The sequence below is a fragment of the Pezoporus wallicus genome, unplaced genomic scaffold (genome assembly GCF_028554395.1).
Source record: "Pezoporus wallicus isolate ANWC-B61680 ecotype Strahan unplaced genomic scaffold, APGP_CSIRO_Pwel_v1 contig_2012, whole genome shotgun sequence".
NCBI lineage: Eukaryota > Metazoa > Chordata > Aves > Psittaciformes > Psittacidae > Pezoporus > Pezoporus wallicus.
Genome location: NW_026639840.1, coordinates 2,517,723 through 2,544,824, shown reverse-complemented (window position 1 = coordinate 2,544,824; position 27,102 = coordinate 2,517,723). Strand labels below are relative to the sequence as shown.

At 38.6% G+C, this 27,102-nt stretch overlaps 2 protein-coding genes across 5 annotated transcripts in view; one reads left to right on the top strand and one right to left on the bottom strand.

Annotated features, from left to right (window-relative positions):
* Positions 1-11,179: 11,179 nt before the first annotated feature.
* On the bottom strand, positions 11,180-16,815 carry RPS24 (ribosomal protein S24). Of its 3 annotated transcripts, XM_057416354.1 has the most exons (6): positions 16,658-16,815; positions 15,893-16,102; positions 15,303-15,413; positions 14,421-14,438; positions 12,256-12,291; positions 11,180-11,365 (listed from the first exon to the last, which is right to left on the bottom strand). In XM_057416354.1, exons 1-4 carry the CDS (start codon positions 16,688-16,690, stop codon positions 14,433-14,435), a joined length of 360 nt encoding a protein of 119 aa, XP_057272337.1. In that variant the 5' UTR covers positions 16,691-16,815; the 3' UTR covers positions 11,180-11,365; positions 12,256-12,291; positions 14,421-14,432. The 3 variants fall into 3 exon arrangements, with proteins under 3 accessions (XP_057272337.1, XP_057272338.1, XP_057272336.1); XM_057416355.1 differs by lacking the exon at positions 14,421-14,438; XM_057416353.1 differs by lacking the exons at positions 11,180-11,365; positions 12,256-12,291 and having other exon boundaries at positions 13,952-14,438.
* Positions 16,816-18,125: 1,310 nt separating this feature from the next.
* The window catches only part of POLR3A (RNA polymerase III subunit A), a 37,083-nt gene continuing 28,106 nt past the window's right edge, over positions 18,126-27,102 (top strand). For both annotated transcript variants that reach the window (XM_057416351.1, XM_057416350.1), the window contains exons 1-11: positions 18,126-18,237; positions 18,752-18,887; positions 19,665-19,802; positions 20,336-20,507; positions 21,857-22,011; positions 22,936-23,175; positions 24,244-24,406; positions 24,585-24,721; positions 25,267-25,370; positions 26,023-26,164; positions 26,671-26,811. In XM_057416351.1, the coding sequence (XP_057272334.1) occupies positions 18,194-18,237; positions 18,752-18,887; positions 19,665-19,802; positions 20,336-20,507; positions 21,857-22,011; positions 22,936-23,175; positions 24,244-24,406; positions 24,585-24,721; positions 25,267-25,370; positions 26,023-26,164; positions 26,671-26,811 (1,572 nt within the window). In that variant the 5' untranslated portion in view covers positions 18,126-18,193. The remainder of the gene's footprint in view (positions 18,238-18,751; positions 18,888-19,664; positions 19,803-20,335; positions 20,508-21,856; positions 22,012-22,935; positions 23,176-24,243; positions 24,407-24,584; positions 24,722-25,266; positions 25,371-26,022; positions 26,165-26,670; positions 26,812-27,102) is intronic.

The window sequence follows — 27,102 nt, the reverse complement described above, 5'->3', positions numbered from 1 at the left end:
GAAAAAAAAGTGTCTTTTATATTGTTGCTTGGAAAATAGTTTACTCACTGCAGTTTAAACAGATTGTAACTGTTGAAGGGTGAAAGTCCTTCAAAAGGAAGGATGTAGGGAAACATAATAGGAATTGTGGGCTAAATTCTGAATGCTGAACTGGCCAGGATTCTTTCTGGCAGAAGGCTCTGGAAACTTGAAGTCAAACACATACTGGAGACTTGGGTAGCCATGTGCCAGTAATTTCAAGCCAACTCTACTTTAAGTCATTCTATCAACACAGCATAAAATTGCTCAGGCAGTGTTTATCCTATAGCTAAAAGGAGCAAATTATCTGCAAATTCAGCACACACATACTCACTTGCGGTGCAGTTTGAATCCAAAAATATTCCAACATTTTGGGTTTTTTGTTACCCCTGTGCACACAGAGGGTTTAGAAAACAGCAGGTGATGGCAAGCACTGAATAGTCCCAGGTCATTTCCCTTTGTCATCTGAGTTGCCTCCATAGAAATAATTAATGCTAAAATCAGAAAGAATTGTTCATTACACTGAGTAGATGTACTCACTGAATATAAACAGAGGATTGGATAAGAAATGAGTTTAACAGAGCTATGTGTTAAAAATAATTATCCTACCAACTCTCTCAACCATATCGTTTTTACAAGGAAAAAACATTTTACTAAGTATTGCAAGTGTTAGGAGCTCAGAATTATGATGTTAAAATCAATATTTCAGGGTAGGACTGTCTCTCACTGCATACTGCAGAGTAGCCACAACAGTGTAACTTCCTGTTGAAGTAGAAGAAGAAATTAAAGTGTGGTTCATGCCCGAAGTTCACATTGCAGACAACTGATGCTATTGTTAACCTGATTTTTTTTATCTATGTAGAGGTTTCTCTTCCTAATTGGAAATCCCTAACAAGTACTCTAAAAGAAACAGATAACGGTGAATTTGTATGTACACAGACATGCCCAGAACAGGTTAATACTCTTCAGGTGGTGCCTCTTGGGCAGGCAATTTCTTGTTCTGTTCCTGCACTAATGGATGCTTAACAACCCAGCACGGTAGAGACAGTGGAATTAGTTCAGCTGGGGAAGCTCTAGCAAACAACAGAATTTTAAAGGATTTGAGGGTTTGTACATTTGTTTTTCTCATGTAGTTGTTTTGGCCTTCATTCAGATTTACAGCATTAGGGAATGTTTTTAAGTATTTTATCCATGTATCAATTATTCTCTGAAGAGGGCTTCACTGTATATCTACAATATTGCACTTGTGCAGTAAAAACAAGCATCTGAAGAACCCTCATGAAAATACGTAAAAGCAAATTACTGTGATTTGTGTTTACATTCCAGCTGTCTTCTAAGGAGGTTTTTTCCCATGCCATTAAAAAAAAAAGAGAAGCTAGTGCTGTCAATTTCTGGACTCTGAGATAAGTTCGTGAAAACATTTAGGTACATATTTCAGGTTTTGTCTTGTCAAGAGATTTTCTTCATAAAAGATACACACGTTTAAATATATGCATGAGTGCCTTCATAAGTTAAAAGCTTAATAGATGCAAGTTAATGCACAATGAGACTGAATTCAACTACCTATTTGCAGCCATGGGTTCCTTTCCAACTCAGATAACCTCTCAGAGTACAGTTACTGACCTTGGATGAAGAATGCCCAATGTTTATCAGGTCTGAACAGTCTAGACCATTCAACAGGGAGGCCAATAGAACAGATCCAACCTCCAGAGGATTTCTTCCAGCCTACTAATATTTCTACTTGACTTTCACCTTCAGACAGATGATAAAACAACATAAAACCTTGTTACCAGCCGTATGCAAATCCCAGCTTTTATGGAACGCCTCTGGTCAACCTGCCCACACCCAGGTATGAAGATCTAGAAGCTGGCTATAGTCTCATGCAGATACAAATGTTTCTAGAAAGCAGTCTGCCGAAGCATCCCAGGACAGGCATCTGGCCCACACATACTGAAAAAGACAAATTAACTGCTAGAGGAAATGTGGGGTGAATATGCCACTATAATATACTCAAGCTGCAGCTGCTGCAATAGCACTGTGAACCTTCTTGTTTCTTAAAGGGTGTCATGCATATCAAACCTTTCTCAGTCTCAATTACAAAATAAAAAATAGTATGATCCTCTTACTGTATGTCTTTATTTACCCTCTCATCTGCTCTGGCATTTTAATATCCAGGTTTTGAGTTGGAAACAGATGCCTCAGCTTTAGCACCCTCTTGTAATGGCTTAATACTTTAGGTAATCTCAAAGACAGAGGAAAAAGATGCTACACTAAGCACAACTTTTGAGCAAATGGGCTTGAATATTCATTAAACAACATTTAATTTAAACACCCAAACTCTAAAAGCAGCAACATATGGGCCTGTTTTATTTTACATAAACTGAATAGGAGGTTGTGCCATTAGTTTCTGCAGACATAATGTTCATTACAAATGAAGTATGTTTTCCTTTAGGGAATGCATTGCCATTTCTGTAGTGTTGTCATTCCCCCAAAAGGTTCAGTATACTTGCCATATGAAGTACTCTTCTTGGCAATGTGCTTCCAAATGTAAACAAAATTCCCATAGATCTTCACTGACAAGGGGAACCTGGGGCAAATTAAATTCTTTAATGAGAAACAAAGAAAAGAGCCATCCCTTTTCAGTATTTTACCATGTTTAAGAGACTGTCTTACCTACATAGTTTGGTACATGGATTTCCCTTTACCCTCTGTGATTCAACAGTTTTGCATCAGTAACTCTGTGTTACATGGTTCTACAGTCCTCTGCTGGCTAAAAGATTGCTTTGCACAATCTCTCTGAGAATCTATGCTGGTTTTCTTGTATCTACCTTCACTGAAAAGCAAGATACTTGCTCTTGACATGTGTGGATTGAAAATGGCTAGAAAAAAAAATTACTATTCAGCAAGCTCCAAGTAAAGTATTTTACACATGCTCCTGCATTTCACATCCCAAGACTGCTATTTAAGAGGTAAACCCAAAAATATAAGTGGTGGAAAAAAAAAGGCTGGGAGTGATAAGTACTTAAGTACTTGGAGAACTAAGTTGAAAAGCAAAAGAGAAGCACCACCACATCTGAGGCTGGAGAATCTTTTCTCACTGCAGTGTTCCAATAACTTTTACTAAAGTTACTGAGAAGTAGCTATTGAGGAATGGACCTCAGAAGTACCTCGTATATAGTGTTAACTTGGTAGGTGTCTACCGTAGTATCCTTCTATTTCGATTTTGTAATTCTAATGTTTTGTTGGTTTTGGGGGGGGTGTTTGTTTCCTTTCTTTAATTGAAAAAAGATTATTTTGTATCTTTACTAAACAAAGAGTGTTAATGTAAGACTGAAGAAGTCTGGCATCTCTATATACCTTGGAAGCGTATTTTCTTTCATCCACAGAACAGCAATAATACAAAATGAAATATAATCTTTCCTCAAATCTGGAGACAGCAACCTGACATACCTCCATTTTTTTATTTATATTTTTTCTGGCACTTGCACCCACAAAGGTTACCAGTGGAGCACTGGTCAACCACTAGGAAGAGAAATTGCTTTATACAAGCTATGATTATTGTTCATTCCTTCACAGTCTATGGGAAAGTAAAGCTAGAAAAAGCATCCTCAAGCAGAACACACTAAGAAACAAAGAGACGCTATTGAGATGGAATGGGAGAGGCTGCAAAGTAGAAACACATGAAGACATATCACCAAGGATATATGCCTTGAGATACTGTCATGGTTTAAGCCCAGCCAGCAACCCAGAACCACGCAGCCGCTCGCTCGCTCACTCCCCTCCCTTTTCTCCCCCACTCCCTGAGGAATGAGGAGGAGAATTGAAAGCATGTAACTCCCATGACTAGAGATAAGAACAGTCCAGTAACTAAGGTATAACACAAAACCACTACTGCTACCACCAATAATAATAAGGGAAATAACAAGGGAAGAGAATACAACCCCTCACCACCCACCGACCGATAGCCAGCCTGAGCCGAGCAGTGATCTAGCACTTCCAGGTAACTGCCCCAGTTTATATACTGGGCATGACATGCTGTGGTATGGAATAGCTCTTTGGCTAGTTTGGGTCAGGTGTCCTGTCTCTGCTTCCTCCTGGCTTCCCCTCCTCCCTGGCAGAGCATGAGACTCAGAAAGTCCTTGGTCAGAGTAAACATTACTGAGCAGCAACTAAAAACATTGGTGTTATCAGCACTGTTCCCAGGCTGAAAGTCAAAAACACAGCACTGCACCAGCTACTAAGAGGGAGAAAAATGACTGCCACTGCTGAACCCAGGACAGATACATATCAATGAAAGTTTGTGGAAAGTGAAAGACTGTATCAGTGAAAGAAATGAAAAATTTGTGAAAATGACTAAACACAGGTTTCACAAAAAAAGCACAGTCCATATGCAACAGGCAGCTTGAACGAAGACAAGGTATCCTCTTGTTTACACAGAGATTTGTGGGTTAAACAAATCTCCAGGCTTCTTTGAGGGGACACCAAATGTTGCAAGATTGAACTACCTTCCCCAACTTTTAGGATGTTAAAATCAGCAGTGATTGCAGAATATTTCCTTTAAAGTACAAGTTGTTTTGGTTATGGAGTAATAAACTTTACTAATGAATGGAAGGACATACCATGTGAATGGCACAGCTGAGTTGTGATATTAAAATGGTACCAAATTATGTTAATCTGTCATCACTGACAAAAGTGAAAGTTAATCCTCATATGAGCCATTAGAAACGTATTTTTGAGACGCAGTTATCTGTTTTCAAGGCATCTCATGAACAGGATGTGTTCTTCTGTAGCAGAAATTACTAAAATACTGCCAACTAGCCTCATCACCTCTGAAGAGAGCTTTTAAAAGAAGAGAATTCATCTCATGGACTATTTGAACCCAGCAGAAAGAACTACCTGCTCCTATATAGGGGCATTGCATCAGCCAAATCTTACCAAACATGGACTGGTTGCTGCACTAAAGTTTAAGGGTTGCACAGCTATTAAGCCAAGGACTGACTGACAGAAACCCATTAAGGCACAGCAGAGTTGGTTGAGGCTTGGTTGCATTCAGTGCTTCGTGTGCCTTGAGCCCTCACTGAGGCAATTTCCACAGAAGGAAGTCCCTTTGCTGAAAAGAAAGCTGGTCCAGCAGTTAGCAGGAGTGTTAGCTTGATACTGAGGTTCAATTCCTCAGCTCAACATTTGCTTGTTTTCTGACCTGGGGAAAAGCTGCTATTGCAGGAGCTATTTTTATACTAATAGGAAGTTCAAAGCTGCATCAAGGGAGGTTTAGACTGGATGTTAGGAAGCATTTCTTTACCAAGGGGGTGGTCGAACACTGGACCAGGCTTTCTACTGGTGGCCAATGCCTAAGTCTGTCAGTATCTACAAGGCATTTGGACATGCCCTTAATAACATACTTTGTCAGCACTGAATTGCTCAGGCACTCGGACTAGATGATCATTCAAAATCCCTTCCAACTGAAATAAGTATTCTATTTATTTGTACAGAAGTACATTTGTACTTTTAAAACACTCAGGTACTTAAATATCTTTGTACTTTACCTTTCTGTGCTTCGTCTGTGAAGGGGGAATACAGTAGCATTCCAGCCTCACAGGGATTTGTAACACTGTCTGATAACATCCTGCTGGGACCATATGAGTGACTGCACTTGTGTTCAATACCAGCGCAGGTTTTTCCCAGGAGACCCTCCAAGATTTGGTCCGTCCAGCACTGCATTAGAGCTTCTGTAAGCTTCATGTAGAGCTTCCTACAGTGAGACTTTCACCGAAGTCACCAGATATGCCATGCTAACTAAGTATTGCTATGAACCAAGAGATTATTGTTAAACTAAAGAAAGTGTTTTAAAGCAATCATTTACTACACTGAAAGCTTGGGTTTTTTTAAAGCATAAGTCACAAGTAAGTACAAAATTAATAAGACAAAATTTTGATACATATTGTACTTACTCTCTGTTTAATGCCAGATGTCTGCTTTTCAGGTTTTTTTTTGAGTCTGGACAATCCAATTTTACCATGTGTTGTCTGGTTTATGAGTATGTACAGTGCTTCAGAGTATGTTTAAACAAACACTGTGGAGTTAAATGCTAGGCAAAACATACTGTAATTTTCATTAACTCCTCAAAAACATAAAAGTTTAATACTTGTGTGTGAATATGAAAAAAATTCAATCCTAGGTCTTTATATTAGTCTTTACTTTTGTACCGCCCTGAAGTAGGGTCTAGATCAATCTAACTTTCTTCAATAACCAGAACTGATCAATTAAAATAAATACTTAAAACATGAATTCTGACAGCGCTTACATTTTATAATGCACCTCTACTTGCTTTACAAAAAAACAAACAAAAAAGGGCCTAATTTAAATTCTGTTCTGTAGTACGATCTATCAAACTATAAAGAAAAAGTGAAACAAGCAATGCAAGAACTATTAGCCAACATTTTTAAATTCAGCTTTTCCTCCTTTTAATTTAAAAATATAAAGCCACTCCTATTGTGGTTTTTACGTTGTCTATTAAACCAGACAGAAAATACTGAAAAAGGAAAGTGACAGTCCCAATTTTCTACTTGCAGCCAACACTGTGCAGTAGATATGGATCTGGGGTCATCTGTCGCAGAAAAGTTTTATTATCAGTGATTGAAACCTGTTATCGAATCAACCCAAATGATGCCTGGCTTAACAAACAGGCTAGCAAAAATTGACAGAAAATGATAGCAGGGTAGCAGCTCCACTAGAATCAAATCAGATCATCATGAAAGGCAGTGAAGCATGTTTCTCCTAATGCGGGTCAGTTTGCAGTCTGGCCAGCTTCATTAGATAACAAGCTGTATTTTAACCCAATGAACACAAGTACAGACTTATCATCTGCCCCAGTGAAGCATCACAGTCACAGTTTTTGCTGGCTGTATAACATCTACTCTGTTAAGAGAAGACACAGATGCTCTGAATGTCCTTCTGCCTCAGCACTCTACTTGACCTTATTTAGGATCTCCATGGATGAACAGCAGTTAACTGGAAGAGAAGATGGAGCTTTATTAGTAGCACTGGCTGATGATGGCCAGCTCTTTGAAAAAAAAACACAATTATCTTCTAGCTCACAGGATGCCTTTTAGCCATTTCTGAAGCTGTTTTATTAGCCACAGCCTTTGCAGAGAGCAAAGATTAAAATTAGGAGGAAATTTATGAATTCCAGATGAGGATAAAAATCCACAGGGGATTTTATTTTTTAACACGTAACTATCATTCACAAATATTAGCAAACAAAAGACTAAATTTCCACTTAATCCCTTTAAAGCAAAGGAGTCCAAAGCATTAATGTTCCAGGAATGCACTTACTCCTGACATTGACTTGTCAAAGCTTACTTAAACCTTTCCATTTTATGTCTTAGAGGCATTGTTACAAATGTGTTCATAGAAGTAACTTAGTCTTTTTGCTGTTGTGTTAGGAACATGATTAACAAAAGAAGTATTTGCCACTGATACTGAAAAGTTCTGCTTATATGAAACTGCCAGCATTCAGAGCAAAAACATAAACTACTTTCATCTGGTCTCTTAGCACCACCAAAATATCCATCTAAAGAAAGGCTGTCTGTATCTATTTTCACTCAAATAGAAGCACATGAGCAGGAAGCATTCACAACTAGAATTTGAAACTTGCTATACAAATCTAGTATCAACAGCTGCTACAGGACAATGTTCTATTTCCTCTGTGTAGGAAACTAACAACATTAAAATCAGTTTTGTACAGGAACTGACCAGAATATTACAGTCAAGTTAATTTCTTTTGACTGCTGCAAATAGATTTGCTAGTGACCCACATACTTTATTCCTAACATGGCTCATTTTCTATGAGCAATGAGAAGCTACACCAATCTTTTATCCTTCTGCCTATGAGTGCAGCAGTCTTTTCATGGTATACTATGCCTCACTTATTTCAAGCCACTGACAGTATTAGCGTAATTTCTTTCCCTAAACAGTTGTTCTTAAGCCTGTTAGAAGCTGCTCCCTAGACAAAACCACCGCATTGCCCAGGTGATGCCAAATTTTAGCATCTTTCATCTGTATCACAGTTGTAATTTTCTATGACACCAAGACACTAATCTCTGCTCCTCCAATCAGACTCTGCTTCCCTGGTAAATCTTTCTTTTCTGTAGTTTATTTTGCCTTATAGACTACAACCACCTTCAGACAGAAGCCACCAATACCTGGCTGTGCCTTATATATTGACCTGAATACAGAGGTGGAACCTCAGGAAGGTGGACTGCTTGATCCAGGTAAGTCAAGCCTTAAGGCTTCTGCACAGCTTTTTAAGTATTTCAAGGGAAAACTATACTAGTCTAGCTACACAAGTTTCAGTCCTTCCTATAGGGGAAAAAAAAACCCAACCAACCCAACATCTTCCATAGTAATTATAACCTCCATAAAAATCCCATACCATTCAATTTCTAGCTATTAAAAGTAAATAGAAGTCTTTCCATATATATCAATTTGAGATTACTCACTGATTTAGTTTAGAAGTTCCTGCTCCAAAAAGCCTTCACAGTCTAATTTGGGCTCCAAACTTGTCATCAAATAGATAAAATACCTGGGATATTGAAATAAGAGGGCCAGGCCAAAGTCTAAAAGCAGACAACAGTAACAAAAACTATTACCTACAGATGATGGAATGTGCCAAGATCAGCAGGAAATAAAAGGATACCTTCAATACACAGTAGGGGAAAAAAAGTGAAGATTCCTGTTCATCAATGCTTTCCACTTGATTGGTTTAGCTCCCACAGTAAAGAGGATTAACCTAGAGTCTTCACAGTATGACATGTGCATTAAACTTGTGAATTACAGAACACCTGCTACACATTGCTTGTATCTGTAGTGTATGAAGGCAAAATGTTGACAGAACAGAAACTCACACACAGAGCTGTTTATGTCTTCAGACTGTTGAAGCACCAAGATTTCAGATGACAACTACTCAATTGCTTGGCATTTTCCAGGTGGAATTATAGGACAAAATAGACACATAAATATATAATACTGCAGAATAGTGGGGGAAAAAAATCAGTATTAGGTCATCCGATTTGATCAGTTAATTCTAGATCACTTAATGTCATTTTGCCCCCCTCCCTGTTTTTTGTATTTAATGCCTCATACTGCACGACAAGAGTATGGCTTATAGATACGTGGTTATAGCTGAACCCTGCATCAAGGAACAAGTCAATTGTTCTGTGGATTCACTAGGTATTTTTTGCTGTCAATCTTATCACCAAAACAGGGCATCAAATACCAGATCACAGCACCAAGCAGTAAGACAGCCTATTTCATTCCATCTGCTTCAAAAAGTTCCTGTACCTCAAATGGGCCTGTAATGAACAGCATGCAAGACATTACAGAATTGAAGAAAGCAACCTTTATTGCTGCAACTCCAGAACTAAATTCTGTTTGAAGAGGTACATGCTCCCTTATAACAGTAGCTTTTACTATGTAAAGTCGAAACATCAAGACTATGCAAGGCCTATACCTTTATGCAAGCACTTATTTATAAATCCCTTGCTGACTGCTTAAAACTAAGGTAAGGAGGCTTCTGAAAAGAGCAACTAGAATTTGTGCCAGCACTCTAAAGCTTTAAAGTAGCAAACATTTGGAAAACACTAACTGTACAGTCTTCACTGAAACAGATGGTTTCCATTAAATTCAAAAAAACCCCATAAAAATAAAAATATCATTTAAAGCCTCAGATCCTAAACACAACTATTTTTGATGCGTATTTTCAAAGGAGTTGACCTCTTTGGCAGAGGACAATTTGGCTTTCTTTCAGCCTATTTTATGAAAACATGTTATCCAAGTCCCACTTGTATTGCTGTGTTCACATCACCCTCTAGTGATTGTTCAATTACATTTAATAGCATGACTCCTCTCTTTTAATGTTGAACATTATGTACAGAAAGGATTTACTGAAGGTATTATCTTTAAAGCAGATCCAGTTTCTAACTCTATGCCTTACATGCATTACATTTGTTCCACATCCCTTACTATCTTCTCAGTTTCCAGAAATTTAGTCACCTACTCCGAACACATCTTTAGACTCAAGAGTTCAGTGCACATCCTGTACCTAAGCACACAAATCCCACTTTTAATACCCCTCTAGCAATTAATTCTTCAGAATTTAATATACTTAGAAGCTTTGGGAAGAAGATCCAAGAGGTACCTATCTTCGAAGGTCTGCCAAGTAAAAAAGCCTTTAACATCCACAGGACTTCAGAATCTGTTATTTCAGAAGAAATTACTGCTTTTCACCATCCTAGTCTAACACCACTAGTTCACATATGCTTAAGAAGAAACTGAAGCACCTACCCTTTCACAAGGGCTACTGCTTATTGATTCCAGTTACTAACTTCAGTGAAGGCAGAAACACCACAGCATAAGGTACTGAAAATTTACTGTACAGATAAAAGTGTGATGCTGCTGAATGCAGAATACAGCAACCTCACTAGTCCAAGACTCAGGCTGTAGTCCCCTTCCAAACACTTTAACTTCTCAGGGTTTCTTGGTTTTACCAAAAACACTAGAAATGCCCTGTGTTAAAATATGCTACCTTAGTACAAAGGCAAATACTGTACTTAGATAATAATCAAGTCAGAGCCTTCATCAGTTCAGCTGCTAGAGCCACACAGTCTGTTTCAAGTATAAAACTTCTATTTTGCTTGCTACTCAAAACACCTGCACCAGAATGCCCATACTTCTAGCATAGAGCATGCCTCACGCAGCCACTATTCCAATCTTAATGACTTCTTTAACACTACCAGATGAAAACTAAATGTATATTGCAGTTTGCAGACCAGAGGCAGACCCTAGAGCCTGTCCTCACAACACACGAACAAGGGACGTGACTGACTGACCCCCTCGTTAGCAAAAATCTTCACTGTGGAAGTATGCAGCTCTGAGTGTCTGTCTACATGTTTTGCCCTCCCTTCAGCTCCTTCTACAGGTCTACATAATACAGGTAATGAAACACGCAGAACTTAAAGGACCTTCCAAACCACAGTTTGAACACCAGGTGACTAAAGCATAACTATCTCCATGAACTTACACTGCCTACTTAGAATTAGGTTATACTACTACCTGCAGAAAGCTCTGATTCACTTAAAATTGATACTCAAAACAGGAGTCATTTAATTATGAAAAGATTTTAATATAGTGCCAGCAATGCACCAATCTTGAATTTCTCAACCTTTACAAAATGGTAGCTTCCAAATCAAAATTAAAGGGCAAACCAGCATTATATTGACAGTTTATTTGATGTTAATCCCAGATGAACATATTCTTTCCAGAGCAGTTCTTCATAGAATAATGTAGTCTGTAAAGAGAAAGATATATCAATGCCACATAATTAAAACAATTGTTACAGTCATACCTTTACAAAACCTGGCTCCCAAACAAGTGAACCACACTGTCTTTCTTGAAAGAACACGGGGTTCAAAATTTCACTGTTGTGAAAACAAGCGAGAGCCTGTATTACAGCATTTCTGCAGAAGAGCTCAACAAGCTCAAACTGCTTTGACAACTTCATGTTTGAGACATTATACTCAATCTATCAGCTCCGAGTTTAATTTTATTGAAACTGAGTCATTCAGACCATTTGTAGTAAACCCAGAGTTTTGTCTGTGACAATTACTGCCCTCAACATGTCCAACTCACTTATGATTCTGCAGAAAAGACATAAAAATATAGTCTAAGACTTGTCTACAAGTGTGATTTATTAAATAGGAAATTTACTTGAAGTATCTATGAGAAATTTGTGCTCAAAATAGAAATCATACTACTTCAAACTATTTGAGATAATAAAAACCAGGGTTCACTATCCTTTCCTTAGCATACCTACATCAGTGTTGGAAAAATGTAAGCCTTGTTTACAATAAAACTAAATAATCAACAGTTTTAGCAACAATATATCTAAACTGCCCAATTTATTATTTCAGTCTTTATACTAATCAGTTATTTCATGTAAGTGGAAGCCACATAAAGTATCAACTCTGTAGCAAGCACAGTGAGTACTTACTGTGCTTACTGTACTTATTGCAGTAAGTGATTTGTAAATACTTAAGTCTTCCTTAGTCTTAAACTCTTACACTGGTCTCTGTATCAGCACAAATACCATGGTCTTTGCAGACATGAATTAGACCTGTGTCATTGTAATGACTACAGACTACTCAATGTCTACCCTTACAAAGCATTTTAAAGTCATACCTGTTGTCCATTTTCCATTTGAAGGATGTTCATTTACTGAAAAAGAAATGACATTAATTAGAGAATAGTTTAATCTAAATCCTACTACTGCAGAAGATGGAGCTTTGAGGCCTTTTATGGACACTAACAATATGATTTTTTCAATTATTACAGTGAAATGTCACAGGAAAACCTCACAGTTTTGACACTGTAGAGAGGCTGAATACTTCGATTTCACACACTCCCTCAAACTCAAGATAGGACCTAGCAATAGTGTTTAGAGCTTAAATAATGCTCAGAATGCAACTGCATGTTCAGTTATACCTACAGGCTACAATGGCTTAAAATGCCTATCTATCCACACTTCTGTTTGATCAAGCTGGGTTTTTTTAAAAAACATTTCTGACTGGGAGGCTCCCATGTCAAAGACAGTCATAACTACAGTAGTGACATTAAAAGGTAGGGAAGGGTTTGGGTTTTTTGCATTTCAATATTCCAGAGTATATGGGTCACTGCTCTGAATACAAACGCTACATTCACATCTACTTGCTGCAAACTTGCGCGAGTGTTCTGCAAACCCTAGAGCTACGTAACATTTTAGGTAACACAAACTACTTTAAAATACTGTTCTTGAAACTACAGGAGGATGGGAATTCTGAAGTAGTAAGTGGAAGGAGACACCAAAGAAAAACTTTAACTTAAAACTTCAAGAAAAACTATTAAAATACAATTCACCATTTCAACAGTTTTCATGTCTATGTGGTAGTTAACTCTTACAAGAACATAGTCTTGCCTGAAGACATCTCATAAACAAGTGCCTACACATTTCCAAGATAAACAGTTTTCAGACTGTACAGATGGAGTCCAAAACACACTCCTGGACTCCTATTAAAAAATCCTCCACATGGCTATGATAAAGGAGGTCACACCATTTTGTTTAAACACGCATTTTTCAAAGACAAAGCTTTAACATGCAAGTGGATTGCACAAGCTTTTTTCTGGGATACAGCACACAACTTCTCACAATCACGCTTTCCAGAATGCACATAAATTATCTTTAATGTGAGGACAGAAAGACTTATCAAAAATTGCAAACAAGATCTAAGCCATGCATGATTATCAACTAAAAGATCATTTTCAAAGACATTAAAAAAGCCTCTAATCAAAGCACAACTCACTACTGAGACTGCATGCTAGTTTCAGAAGCACCTGATACAGAAGCCGTATCTGCTCTATAATTATTGCAATGCTGATCTTAAATTTCTGAAGTCTTTATATGGTTTAAGATAATTTCGATGAACTGGACTGGCTTCAGTAATTCAAGGACAGTCATTTGACCATTCTGCATTAACGCTCAAGAACAGCTACCTTCAAATGCAAAAGTTCAAAGTGCGGAAGTTCCTCCATACTACCAGTATCAGTGCAAGATTAAAGGACTCCCTTGACATTGACAAGAGGGTGTGTATTAGTGTTACTACTATACTAAGTGCTAATTTCTGCTGTTATACTGTAAGCACTTGCATAACTTTAAAACCATACTAAAGTAGAAAGGAAAAAGTCTCCAAATCTTATGTAGCATAGAAGTTCTCTCATCTAGCAGTTTGCACTGGTTTATTTCCATCCAGTGATGGCAAGAATTTCACTTAGACCTTAAGAATACAATTTCAGAGACTTCCAATTTCACTGTAATTTGTCTTAACTTGGAATACTGCAGGGCAATAGTTAAACAAATTTAATGCTGACAATTGTCTTGTTTCCAGTCATCATCTCAAATGCACTAAACTGTGATGTGAGTTAGTTCTCATAACGATGCACATCTACTTTCACACAAAAGGTCAAGTTACACATGCAACGGCACTGTACTACTTTGAATCAGAACCTGGGGCATTCTAAACCAATGCCTCAAATCAGTAACTTTGAGTTTCCTGGATTTCTCCTCACCGAGAATTCCTTATTTTAATGTTGTTTCACTACTTTCAGAAAGTCTTGTTCACTACAAGCCAAATCTTATTTCTAGGTTGCACAGGATAAAGCTCATATGTGGTTATGTGAACCCTTACAGGACAGAAGCAAGTTTAAAGCAAACATGCACGTATGCAAGGCAGTACAGTGCTTTGATCAAAAGGATGAACACACATTTCACTGATGTACAATTCAGTCACCACATCCATGCTCTTTTTCAGTACCTGCTAGATACTTCATTTCTGATGGAGAATTCCAAGAAAGTAGAGAAAAAGCAAAGGTGAGGATTATGAAAATTCAAGATATCAAGGCATTTAAGCAGCTACAGAAATAAGGATCAAAACACATCACTCTCTCTCCTCATTAAAACACTTTTAAAAACCTACTTAGCTGCACAGCTTACTCAGTATTTTTCAGACAACAAAAGGTGCTAAGAAAATTACTGTCTTTACATTCAGGCTACTTTGGGTGGGCTTTTTGTTTAATGATTGAGGAACTCTGCTTCCCTCCAAGCTACTTGTATCAAGTTCCAGCCACAGCACAGGAAGCTCTCACCAGAAGGTAACTCCACTTAAACCCAGGATAAAGGTGGCATTCTACCTTTTTTTAATCTATATACAGTCCTCACTGCCTACATCACCACATTATTCTTAACAAAATCTTCTCTATAAGTAACACCAGAAATAGCAGTGGTGGAATAAGCACGAGAGTAACTTGCAGTGGAGTAACTTGGTGGAATAAGCATTATATATCTAGGTAGTCTGAGTAACTAGTGTTAAGATTATCTAATGTGTATATTGTAAGACTAAGTTATGTGATTAGAGCAATACTGTTAGATTTATGAAAGTTTAACTTTAGCTCAAGTGACACATAAAAATCACATAAGAAGCACTGTTTTGTGTTATATCAACTAAGCTTGTAGCAGTGAGGAGCAAAACTAAGCTACTGAGCTGATTAACTATATGACACCACACAGATTACCTTCTGTTATCCAGTAGAACAGGTAAAAGAAATGGAAGAAAAATAATATTAATGTGTTGAAGAATTTCTGATCAACATTTCACAGGCAACACACCCACTCTAGCTTAAAGATATTCTCATCCTACCTTCTTGCCAGCACCAACATTTGCCTTGGCTGTTCCCCTCACTTTCTTCATTCTGTTCTTACGCTCCTTTCGCTGCTTCCTGGAAGTCTTCTTCTTTTCATACAAGCCATGCTATTAAAAAACAGTTAAAAGTTGCATTTAACATTGCTTCACTGATACCAACTGAATTTAAGTTCCACTTCTCGACTCTTCAAATACTTTTCCAATTTAAAATTTCAATTAAATAGTGAGACAAATTCACTACCTTAATGAGCTACTCGACACAGAATAGAAGCACTGAAGTAGCACATGGATCAGCCTCATCTCTCATCCTTCTTCAAGACCCTTAATAGGGGTCAGTTATTTATTACTACTAAACAACACTAGTAACATCAGGTTTGCCTTCCCAATTCCCCTATAGTACACAATAAAGAAAAATTAGCCTTTACTGCAAGCAGAAACTAACCTATGCTACTTTAAGAACTCCTATATAACTCCAAATGCACCAACAGTACTTTCACAAAGCTTCAGCTTTTACATCTGCACATCATGAATGACTAAAAACTTCAAATCCATCCTGACTGTTCTCAAGTTACTGGAAAAGAACCTACCCTGGCAAGCCTGTGCTTTGGTTCATTTTTCTTTGCATAGTCCAGGGAATCATAGATCATGCCAAAGCCGGTTGTCTTGCCACCACCAAAGTGAGTTCTGAAGCCAAAGACGAAAATTACATCAGGGGTTGTCTTGTACATTTTTGCCAGCTTTTCCCTGATTTCTGTTTTGGGGACTGTGGCCTTCCCAGGATGAAGAACATCAATCACCTAAGAAGAAATGTTTACAAGTTCCATAAAAGGTTACTCTCCAGTACAACAGCCACATGCTACAGCCCCACCACAAGCTTAACACTTAAACTACTTTACCTTAGGCGTATTATTAGTTTGATACAAAAACATTCTTAAGATTCCTGCTTCACAGGATAACTGGAAGAGGCCTTTAAGAACATCTAACCAATCACTGCCAAGTCCACCACTAAACCATGTCATTAAGTGCCATATCTACATGTATTTTAAATACCTCCATGGATGGTTGACACCACCATTTCCCTGGGTAGCCAGTTCCAATTCTTGACAACCCCATCAGTCAAGAAACTTTTCCTAATATCCAGTTTACACCTTCCCTGGCACAACTTCAAATGACAATACAGATCTCTAGATCATCAAGACTTACTCTCACTATATATCACCATATTTAAACCTATAAACTCTAACAAGAATTCTGGAGGTTTTAAGGGCCCCTTATTTACAATGGCTAAAAACCCACCTGCAGCCCAAAATCAACAGACATATAATGAAAGACAAATTTCTGTATTATTTTACCATCTGCTTGCGCTGAAGAAGCCTGTTTGTCATGAACTTCCTGGTTCTGATGGTCACTGTGTCATTCTGCAAAAAGACGATAAAGTAAAACAAAGCAACAGTTACACATGCAATCCAAGCTTAGTAAAGAGGTACAGCAACAGCCAGTAGCCTTACAGAATAGATACTGACAGTAAACTAACAACCAAAGATGGACTGATCCTGGGCTACCAAAAACACCTATACACTGAAAACCTGGCAAACTCACCTCCACTTTCCAGGCCATACAGCAACATACCTCTACCATGCTGAAAATCTGCAGCAGCTTTTAATGAAGCACAGAGATTACAAGCCCAAGCAACACAGCACTATACATAAGTTTCCTTAACCAACCTATGTGGTACTACTTCCTTAATGCAGGAATTTCCTAAAAAAAAACTTTGTAAGTTATTGTTTCAGTAATGCTTTCAAACAATAGGCATAAAATTAAGTCGAGTATGATAGGTACATAAAAATACACAAGTGCTTTTAACACTGAAAGAGAAGCACGTTACTCTCCTGTCAAAGCCTAGGACTGCTCTTACAAGTCAGGAGCATGAACACGCAGCAGACCAATCATGCGTCCCGCCCCACACCCCGCAGCTCGCCACTGTGGACGAGCCCCAGCACACCTCAGCCAGGCCGCAGGAGTCCTGGCTCAAAGCGGTGGATCAAGCCCCCACTGAGTTTTACGCATACCCCCCCAACCCGCTACGGGGAGAGCAGCGTGGCAGTGCCCAGCACCTGGGGAGCCCCTTGGGGACAGGATGGCAGCAGTACAGGGCGGATTCCCCCAGATCCCCGTCAGATACTCACCATCTTGACAGCAGCCGCTCCGCCAGCGAGCAAGAAAAAGGGCGGACTTAGTCACGGCCAATCATAACGCAGTGAGGGGTCCTTCGACTTGGGGCGGAGTTTTGTATGGGGGTGTCTGTCTCAAAGCCAGACCCAGAAGAAAATGGTGATGGTGGTGGGTGTAATTCTGACGGGTACTGAGGTATCAGGCGGTTGTCTCTAGGCTGGTTCCACACTGTGTAGCGAGGCGAGCTTCCCCGCTGCGTGCTGCTGAGGGCTTGGTTTTGCTGTCTTCTCCCGCCTGCTGTTAGCTGAAGCCAGGGACAGGACTGCGATAGAGGAACCCCACTGTAGAGCTCTGAAGTGAACCAAGCGGCAGCAGCAGCGCTGGGGGAGTGGTGGTGGCCGGACTGTATCAGTACCATGGTGCGCAGCGAAGTGCTCGCCGGCTCTGCTGTAGGTCAGTGTGTGAGCCAGCCTTGAGGGACGGCCTGGCGCAGGCGGCGCTGCTGGCAGCGGGGAGGCTCTGCCTGCCTCCCTCAGGGAAGGAACCGGGCGGACCCTAGTCTTGTCCCAGCAGGCGGCGCTGCAGGTAGAGACAGCTCTGGCCCCCTGACGCTCTGTGCTGGCGGGCGGGCGGGCCCCCTTTGCGCCGCCGCGTGTCGCCCCGCCGGAGGGTGAGAGTCCGTGTTCGCGGTCGCGCAGCTCCTGTGCATCGCCACCATGGTGAAGGAGCAGTTCCGGGAGACCGATGTGGCCAAGAAGATGTGAGTGGGGTTGTTCGTGGGGCATTCTGCGCGGTAGGAGCCTTGTGGGCGGCGGCCGCTCCGCTGCCGGCTGGCAACACAGGGGACTGTACAGCTCCAGGGGAGCGGGTGTTGTCGTGGGTTGACCCGGGCGGCTGTGATGCTGAACCCCAGCCGCTCCAGAAAGTCCTGGAAAGAAGTTTAGTGTGCCGGGGAGCGGAGCCTGAGTGGTGTTATGGCTTGTGGTGTTACAAGCACTGCTTGTTGGGCTTGGTTCGAGCTGCTGGCCAGGGTCGGAGGGAAGGGGTGAAGTGGGCAGAGGATGCACGGGCACAACCGTAGGGCTGCCGAAAATATCCCAGATAAGAACTGGCTGCAAACAGCACCATTTTTAAAGTAATTGCGGAAGAACCTGCTTCGGCAATATTGTGAATCAGCCACCTTTGCGTTGCTTTTAAATATATATGTGTATGTATGTCCGCAGTTAAAAGTGTATCTGCATATATATGTGCACTTGTGAAATTTCCCGTTCTAGAAGCCACATCTGTTTTGGCATGAAATCTCCAGAAGAGATGCGTCAGCAAGCTCACATACAAGTGGTTAGCAAAAACCTGTATAGTCAGGACAACCACCACTCTCCACTGCAGTATGGAGTACTTGACCATCGCATGGTGAGAAATGTTTTGAGTTTTCTTCATACTCTCTTTGTAGAATTATTTTAAATTATTATAAATAAATTGGGATGGCTGAAATTTACTGCTCATCCAGCATAGGTGTAAATGTGTTTTTGCTTCATTTGCACAGTGTTAGTTGCAGTGGCAGCTGCTTTCTTCATGCTTTTGGAGAGTTCAGGAAAGCATCCTTTTGATGCAGGTGATAAGTTCTTCCTGTCAGGTTATTGGGAGGGTCAGGGACATCCATCTACAAAATGCCATAGTATAGACTAGTGGGCTGTAGATCGGTTGCAAGAGCTGTACAACTTCTCTGACATCAGTAAGGGCTGTGTGTGGAAGACATCCTTGCATTGGAATGAGTGTAATGCTACTGTCAAGGGGTAATGGGTTCAAACTTAAACAGGGGAAGTTTAGATTAGATATAAGGAAGAAATTCTTTACTGTGAGGGTGGTGAGGCACTGAAATGCGTTGCCCGAAAAAGTGGTGAATGCTTCATCCCTGGCAGTGTTCAAGGCAAGGTTGAATGGAGCCTTGGGGTGACATGGTTTTAGTGTGGTGTCCCTGCCCATGGCAGGGGGGTTGGAACTACATGATCGTAAGGTCCTTTCTAGCCCTAACTATTCTATGATTCTGATGCTAGGGAAAAAGGAGTGAGTCTGCTGTGAGGACATTTGACTAGCTTAAAAACTCTTGTATTTTTTATGTGTTCAGTTGGTTACCGCTAATGTGTTTTGGTTTTGTTTTTCTGTGTGTGCATTCCTCTTCTCACAAAGGGAACCAGTGAAAAAGACCGTCCCTGTGAAACCTGTGGAAAAAATCTAGCTGATTGTTTAGGTCATTATGGATACATTGACTTGGAGCTGCCATGTTTTCATGTTGGATACTTCAAAGCTGTGATAGGGATCTTACAGGTAAGCGTGAATTATAATTTGTTGTCAGTTTCTAGCCTAGAAAAAGGAAATTATCAGGAAAGATGGTGCTTCAAAGGGAAATCGAGGAGACCAAATTAAAGTTGTATTATAAACTTTGTATTTACATACCTTGTATTTTATAAAATAGATGTTTTAAAATACCAGAGTTAGTGAAGTAACTACCTCCATTTTTTTAATGCAATCTCAGACTGGTTAATCTGTTCTTTTTCGTTAGGACTTTGAATTCAATGTATGCAGTATAACTTGCCTTTTAGGACATTCCAGTCAAGCAAAGCTGTTTTCTTTATATGGATTTTTAAGATCATGCAGAAGTTAAATAAGGATTTGTCTCATAGACTGTATTTTTCTTTTTCCCATGTACTTTTCTGTGTGTTAAAGTATATGAATTGGTCTTTCATCCATACAATATTATTTCACTTTAAAAAGCTGCACTCTTCTGAAGAACTTAAGTTACAGTAGAAGAGGTGAATGTGTCTGTTAAACAACTGTGTTTGTGTGTGTTTACATTTAAGATGATTTGCAAAACCTGTTGCCGTATCATGCTGTCAGTGGAAGAAAAGAAACAGTTTTTGGATTACCTCAAGCGACCCGGCCTTACATATCTTCAGAAGAGAGGACTAAAAAAGAAAGTGTCTGAAAAGTGCCGGAAGAAGAACACTTGTCCTTACTGTGGTGCCTTTAATGGTGAGTGCTGACATTAGCGGTTAGTGAAGTTGTCTACTGTGACAGTCTTTACCTTGGCAGCATCAAAATTATGTGCTTAATAGATGTGCTTGAATGTGCTTATTCATTCCACAGCTCATGGATATTTTCTCTGGCCTTCATTAAGAAACAGGTAAGGGCATTCTTAATGCCAGGTTATGTTTGTTTGCATCTAATTTATGTGGCTATAGACATTGTCCTATTTACTTGTTTTGTTTCATGGTAGTAGCCAGTATTTGAAATCTGAATAATGGCAAAAATACCCATTTTACATGTTTTTAAACATCTTGGGAGCTATTGTCAGTGATCAGTGCCTTAACATAGAAGTATTCATAGACTTTCTAATTTTGAGTGAACTTAATTTTTCATCATTGTATAAAGTTACCTTTCATAACATTAGCTGTGCTTGTCATCCTCTAGGAAGGTATGTTCTGCAGTTTGGCATTTTTTGATCTGTGATAATCTTGGATTATGCTGGAATTTGTTCTTCAGGGCAGAGTAACTTAATAAAAAAATCACCTTTGTTTTTCCAAATATTTTAATTTTGTTCACTCGTGTACACTGATCAAGTTATTCTGCTGTTAAAGGACTTACAGTGTTGCAGTTTCATAGTAGATAGTTAATTAATAATTTAAAACTTTAGGTTTAACTCATGAAAATTTGGTGTTGTTTGTGATGATCAACAGCCTGAATAGAGAACAAGCTGCTTCGTTCTAAGTGCAACTGCTACATGTAGGAGACACAAACAATAGGCATTTACAAAATTATGTGGTAGGTTAACATACTGCAGTAAAAATAGAGGTTGGAAAGCACTTGTACTAGTCTGTGATAGTTCTATGAATAAAGTCACCTGCATGACATGAAAGTATTTCTCAGATTTTTCTGACAATTCACTTTCAAAATTACTTCAGAAGGCAGTGGGATGATGTAAAATGGCACATCTTAGTCTTGGGTTTAGTGTGGGAACTCCTACTTTAAAAAAAACAACCTGCTGTAATTGAGATAAAGCTGAATTAGTGTAGGCAAAACTACCTGTATTCGGCTTCAGAAGCCACATTACAATCTAGGCACACCAAGCCAGTTATGCAAGGAAACATGACCTGATTGTCCTCTTCTTTTCTGAATTTCGGAAACTGGTTAATATAGCTGATGAAGTTTTATTTTGTTCTGTTTGTTGAAGGTTTAACTAGTTTTGGAACTGTAGCTTATTTGTTTTAAGTTCTGGGGGTTTCATTTTTGTTTGTTTTTTTTTGTTTTGCTTTGAGTTGTTAAAAAAATCTAAACAACCTACCAAGCAAACAACAAAACAACCCATTTTTATTTGCTTTCAGGAACTGTGAAGAAGTGTGGTTTGTTGAAAATAATACATGAAAAGTACAAGACCAATAAGAAAGTTGTAGATCCAGTCCTATCTACTTTTCTACAGTCCTTTGAAACTGCCATAGAACATAACAAAGAAGTAGAACCCTTATTGGGAAGAGCTCAGGTGAATTTTATTATGACCTAATTTATCTGATGGTTTTTGTGTGTGAAATAAAACTCCTCAGAGGTTTTCCATGTAGCATCTTAAGCTTGTGGTGCTCCAGGATTTTCATATACCGAAAGACACTTGAAGAATATTTGCATTTATTGCAGTAATGTTATATCTTGCTAAAATGAAAATTTCAGTTTTAGCATGAAACGATACATATCTTTATGGCATAAACAAAGGGGTGCTCATGTGTTATGCTTCAGAACTAGGTAAGCATGTACATATAGGTTTACTGTCACTTCAAGATGGTTATAATACATGTTACGTTTGTGTTTTTTTTCCTTCAGAAGTACTTGATGTTGAAAAGGAGAGGCAAGATTTAATTATCTAACCTTTTTGTCTCATTTAACTTTGCAATGTGTAGTTTATTTCCTTCTGCTCTTTTCAGGCTGGGAAAATCTCAGGATATGTATTTAACAGAAAAAGTAGTGAATATCTGTAATTTCTTATATAGCAGTAGCAGCTGTACTAATCGAGAAACTAAGTTTTGAAAAATAGTCTAGAAAGTACTGTAATGAGTGTGAGTTTGGACAAATAAAATTATTACAATATACTGTAAGTTTGTTGTAAGAAGTTTTGAGATGCTTTGTCAAATAAGTATGAAATACTCTCTTTAGAGATAGTAGCATGATGAGAAGTAAACACTGATGTATAAGCAAAAGAAGGAAGGAAACAGTAAAGCAAGCTGTTATCTGAGACACTAAAAGTACTGATTTGGAATAAATAGACCAAAACTGTGTTTTGTTTGCATGAATAGTTTTACTGATTTGTCTTTTTAAGATATTTTATTTCTGGGCAAACAGTAAATGAGAGGAGGAGGGAAGCACTGGAACTGTTACGTGATGGCTTGTTCTCCCCTTTCTCCAATTGATTTTACAGGAAAACTTGAACCCTTTAGTAGTGTTGAACCTCTTTAAAAGAATCCCAACAGAAGACATCCCTCTGCTTCTAATGAACCCAGAAGCTGGTAAACCTTCAGATTTGATCCTCACAAGACTCCTAGTGCCTCCACTGTGTATCAGACCCTCTGTTGTGAGTGACTTGAAGTCTGGCACCAATGAAGATGACTTGACAATGAAACTGACAGAGATAATTTTTCTCAATGATGTAATAAAAAAGGTGAGCCATTCTTCAAGCTCTCAGAGACTGTTGCCTTAGAATTGAATATAGCAAGAGGTTTTACTTCTCTTACTGCTTACAATCAAGCAAGTGGACTGTTGCCTTAGAATTGAATATAGCAAGAGGTTTTACTTCTCTTACTGCTTACAATCAAGCAAGTGGTCTGTACTCTACTATGTCATTTGGTATTTTGCTGAAGGGAGCTACCTTCAAATGGAGCTGGCTGACTGGCTAGAGATCTGTTGGTGGATTATGGGAAATGTTCTTTTGTATGAGTTCTGATCTGTAAACTTATCTCTTGGTTTGTTTCTTCTTTGGTTGGTTGGCTTGGGGGGGGATGGGGTTCCTTTGGTGGGTTTTGTTTGTTTATTTGTTTGTTTTCTTTTTTCTCTATTACTATCTCTTTTCTTTTTTCCCTTCCATGACAATGGCACTTAGGTCACTTATATGAAGACGTTATACCTATTTGCTTTTGTTTGGGGTTTTGTTTTTTTTTTTTCATGTAGACCTTCCTCCTCTTTTACTGATCTGTAAATTCTTTTTCTTTCTTTATTTCACCATCTGTTCCTAAGAAATCAGGTTTCCGTTAGCATGGTTATCAAATTGAGACTAGAAGTAAATTTGACAATTTATCACTTGTTCAGAAGAGCACTTCTGCCAGACTCTTTTTAGGCTTTTCAAAAACTGGTCTTTTGTCAGGCAAACAAAATCAAGAGAGTACCAAGTCTTCCATGACTGAAAAATCTGCTAGCGATTTTCCTGGCTGTGAAGTTATATTAGCTTAACTTCAGTGGTTTGGGAAAAATACAATTTAAACAAACATGCAGTTTTGTGAGCATTTGTCTCAAGTCCATGCTAGTCAAAAGAATTTTTTTTGTTGGGTTCTCTTGTGAATGGCCTTATGCTGTAGCATATGCATTGTGTTACCAAGTTCTTGCCTTGTTCATTCCAATGTATGAAGGTTTCTTTAATGTTATTTTCAAAATAAGAGTTGTATCAGAAAAATTCTTTACTAGTTTAATATGTGTTGTAATGTTTGCTTTCTAACTGTATGACTACTTTGTTTAGCATAGGATATCAGGAGCCAAAACACAGATGATTATGGAAGACTGGGATTTTCTTCAACTACAGTGTGCCCTGTACATTAATAGTGAGCTCTCAGGAATTCCTCTTAACATGGCACCTAAAAAATGGACCAGAGGTTTTGTTCAGAGACTTAAGGGAAAGCAAGGTGTGTCCAGAAAGTTGTTTTTAATGTAATAAAGCCACATATAGGCAAAGCGTCTCTCCACTACTACTGTATTGCGCTTAAGTGATGTACCTTGAAAGATATTTTAATGTGCTATCTTAACAGATAACATTTTGAAACCAATTTTTAACCAAGATTTTTCACTTGCTTATTTTGTTAGGTCGGTTTAGAGGCAATCTGTCTGGAAAGCGAGTGGATTTCTCTGGCAGAACAGTCATTTCACCTGATCCTAACTTAAGAATAGATGAAGTAGCCGTGCCTATTCATGTTGCTAAAATACTAACCTTTCCTGAAAAGGTAAGTAGTATAGAACCAAAACTTTTTCTATGCCCCCTTTTTTTAATTTTAGCCAGACTTCAGTGCTGGCCTGCTTTATAGCCTTGCTATGAAAAGGAATTAATGTAATGGGAATGAATGTTTTGCTTTATGTTCAGAATGTCACTCAGTGACACTTAGCCGGTTCAGCAGCTGCTGCTAAATGAATATATGTGGGTGCTGTGAAGGCATATAGTGTAATGTAAAGAAAAGAATTTTGCTTGTTGCTTTTTGAACTTACACATAGCTTCCCTGTTTGTTGATGTACCTGTCTGAGGAGTAGTTGGATATATTTATTTTGGAACTTACTTCCAAGATTTTTAATATAATTTCACACTGATGTTCAACTCTATGATTGGCTTAAATTTTCTTCCTGTATTCCCTCCTGCTTGTTCCCTTCAGCAGCTGGAGGCTGTGAGGGGAATTGTCAGTTGAGCCTAAAATTTGGAAATGCAAAAGCCACCAGCAAAAACAGGAGGTCCTGAGCCATGTTTCATTTGTTTCTGATTAAAATCTTTATGCAACAGGTGAACAAAGCAAATATTAATTTTATGAGGAAACTTGTCTGTAATGGTCCTGATGTTCATCCCGGAGCCAACTTTATACAGCAAAGGCACACACAGATGAAAAGGTATCATGTTTATCTGCAATGATTTGCTTTTTATTTCTCCTCATCAACTTGTTCTTACTGCTGTGTGAAAGTTATGTCTGCAAGGATTAAAATTTATGTTTAGAATCTTTGATAAAGAATAGGAACAAAAAAAATTACATCTGGTTTAGTATACTGTTTATTTTTAGGTAATATTTGGACTTAAGTGTACATAGTATTGATAATGAACTGCAATTAGATCGTTTGGTTTTTTTTTTTATGACGGAGGGTGTAGTATAGACATAAAAGAAAATGGGTAGTTAGGGGCACATTATACTATGTGTATTCATAGGGGAGCTAATCTGTAGTCAGTTAGTGTATGATTTAAATTTCCTATACTCCCTGATACAATTGAAGTAAGTTCTTTGGTTGTATAAATAGACTTTTTCCTTACTTGTACTTATAACTGTAGCTTTGTTAACTAATGTCATAAATACGTTCATTATTTAAAATAGCAGCAGGGCTGATGTTTAATGATGCAATCCACACCAGTTTTGTCTTCTAGTTATTGCAATATAAATACTCCAATATCTAATGAAAGCTCTTGCACTACAAGCATAGAATTTCTTTTCAGTTGTCTTTGTCTTTCTAACATTATTTCTTCCAACTCCATTATTATGTGTTACTACATAAGATTTTTGAAATATGGAAATCGAGGAAAGATGGCCCAGGAACTGAAGTTCGGTGATATTGTGGAGCGACATCTTATAGATGGTGACATAGTTCTGTTCAACCGGCAGCCTTCTCTTCATAAGCTGAGCATCATGGCTCACATTGTAAGTGCACACACATACAGGTAGTTCTTCCCTGAATGTGAGGTGGATTCCATTTGCTATTGTTTCTCTTAAATGCATGAAAGTAAACAGCATTTTCTGCAACATTTTGTGGCAATGAGCATGAGTATGGTGCTATTGTGCTTTTGCCTGAGAATTGATGCTTAACTGGGTGGTGTGTCTGGGCAGTTCTGTTTATAAGCTGTTTGTGTGTGTTCTTGCATAAACATTTCATTTTTATATAGTTGATGTGATGTCCAGAAAGCGTGTTTTGTTCTACGCTTTGTATAAATTCTTCATGTTCAAAGTTATTGGCTACATTTGTATAACGGAACCTGAGTACCATTTCTGTCAGTTCTTGGTTGAGTTAAAATCTATAATAGGAAATTTTGAGTCATGTCTGTAACAAAAAGAAAGGATAAAGCCTACAAGGAAGCACTTGGGTATGGCTTTTTGTCTTTTAGCACGCTTGGCTGCTTGTGCATCACATTTTTTGGTCTTTTTTTCAGGCTAGGGTAAAACCTCACAGGACATTCAGATTTAATGAATGCGTCTGTACACCATATAATGCAGACTTTGATGGAGATGAGATGAACCTTCATCTTCCTCAGACAGAAGAAGCAAAAGCAGAAGCACTTGTTTTAATGGGGGTAAGGTAGATAATGTTGGGGTTGAGATTTTGCTAGTGACAGATGGGCTGAGCCCTATATTTCTGAACTTGCATGTGAAATATGAAACATTATCAAGATAACTGGGTATGGCTTGTGTGGCTGTGAAGCTGCTTAAAAGCTTTGCAAAGGGGAATTTGTACTAAATTAGGACTGTTACATAAAGTCAGTCTAATAGACATAGCATCTGTGGAAAAAACAGCAGTTTTAAATAAGTAATGTCACTAGTATGTTTGTGCTTGTCTGTCCTTAGTGATTGCTACCACATGGCTT

What these genes read in the sequence shown, in the direction of transcription:
- RPS24 (XM_057416354.1), bottom strand. Translation starts at nt 16,690, where the DNA reads ATGACAAACAGGCTTCTTCAGCGCAAGCAGATG. An exon ending in TTCTTCAGCGCAAGCAGATG is followed by an intron (nt 16,103 to 16,657) that starts GTAAAATAATAC and finishes ATTTCTTCTTAG; the next exon opens with GTGATTGATGTTCTTCATCC. An exon ending in CAAAGCACAGGCTTGCCAGG is followed by an intron (nt 15,414 to 15,892) that starts GTAGGTTCTTTT and finishes GTTTTTTAATAG; the next exon opens with CATGGCTTGTATGAAAAGAA.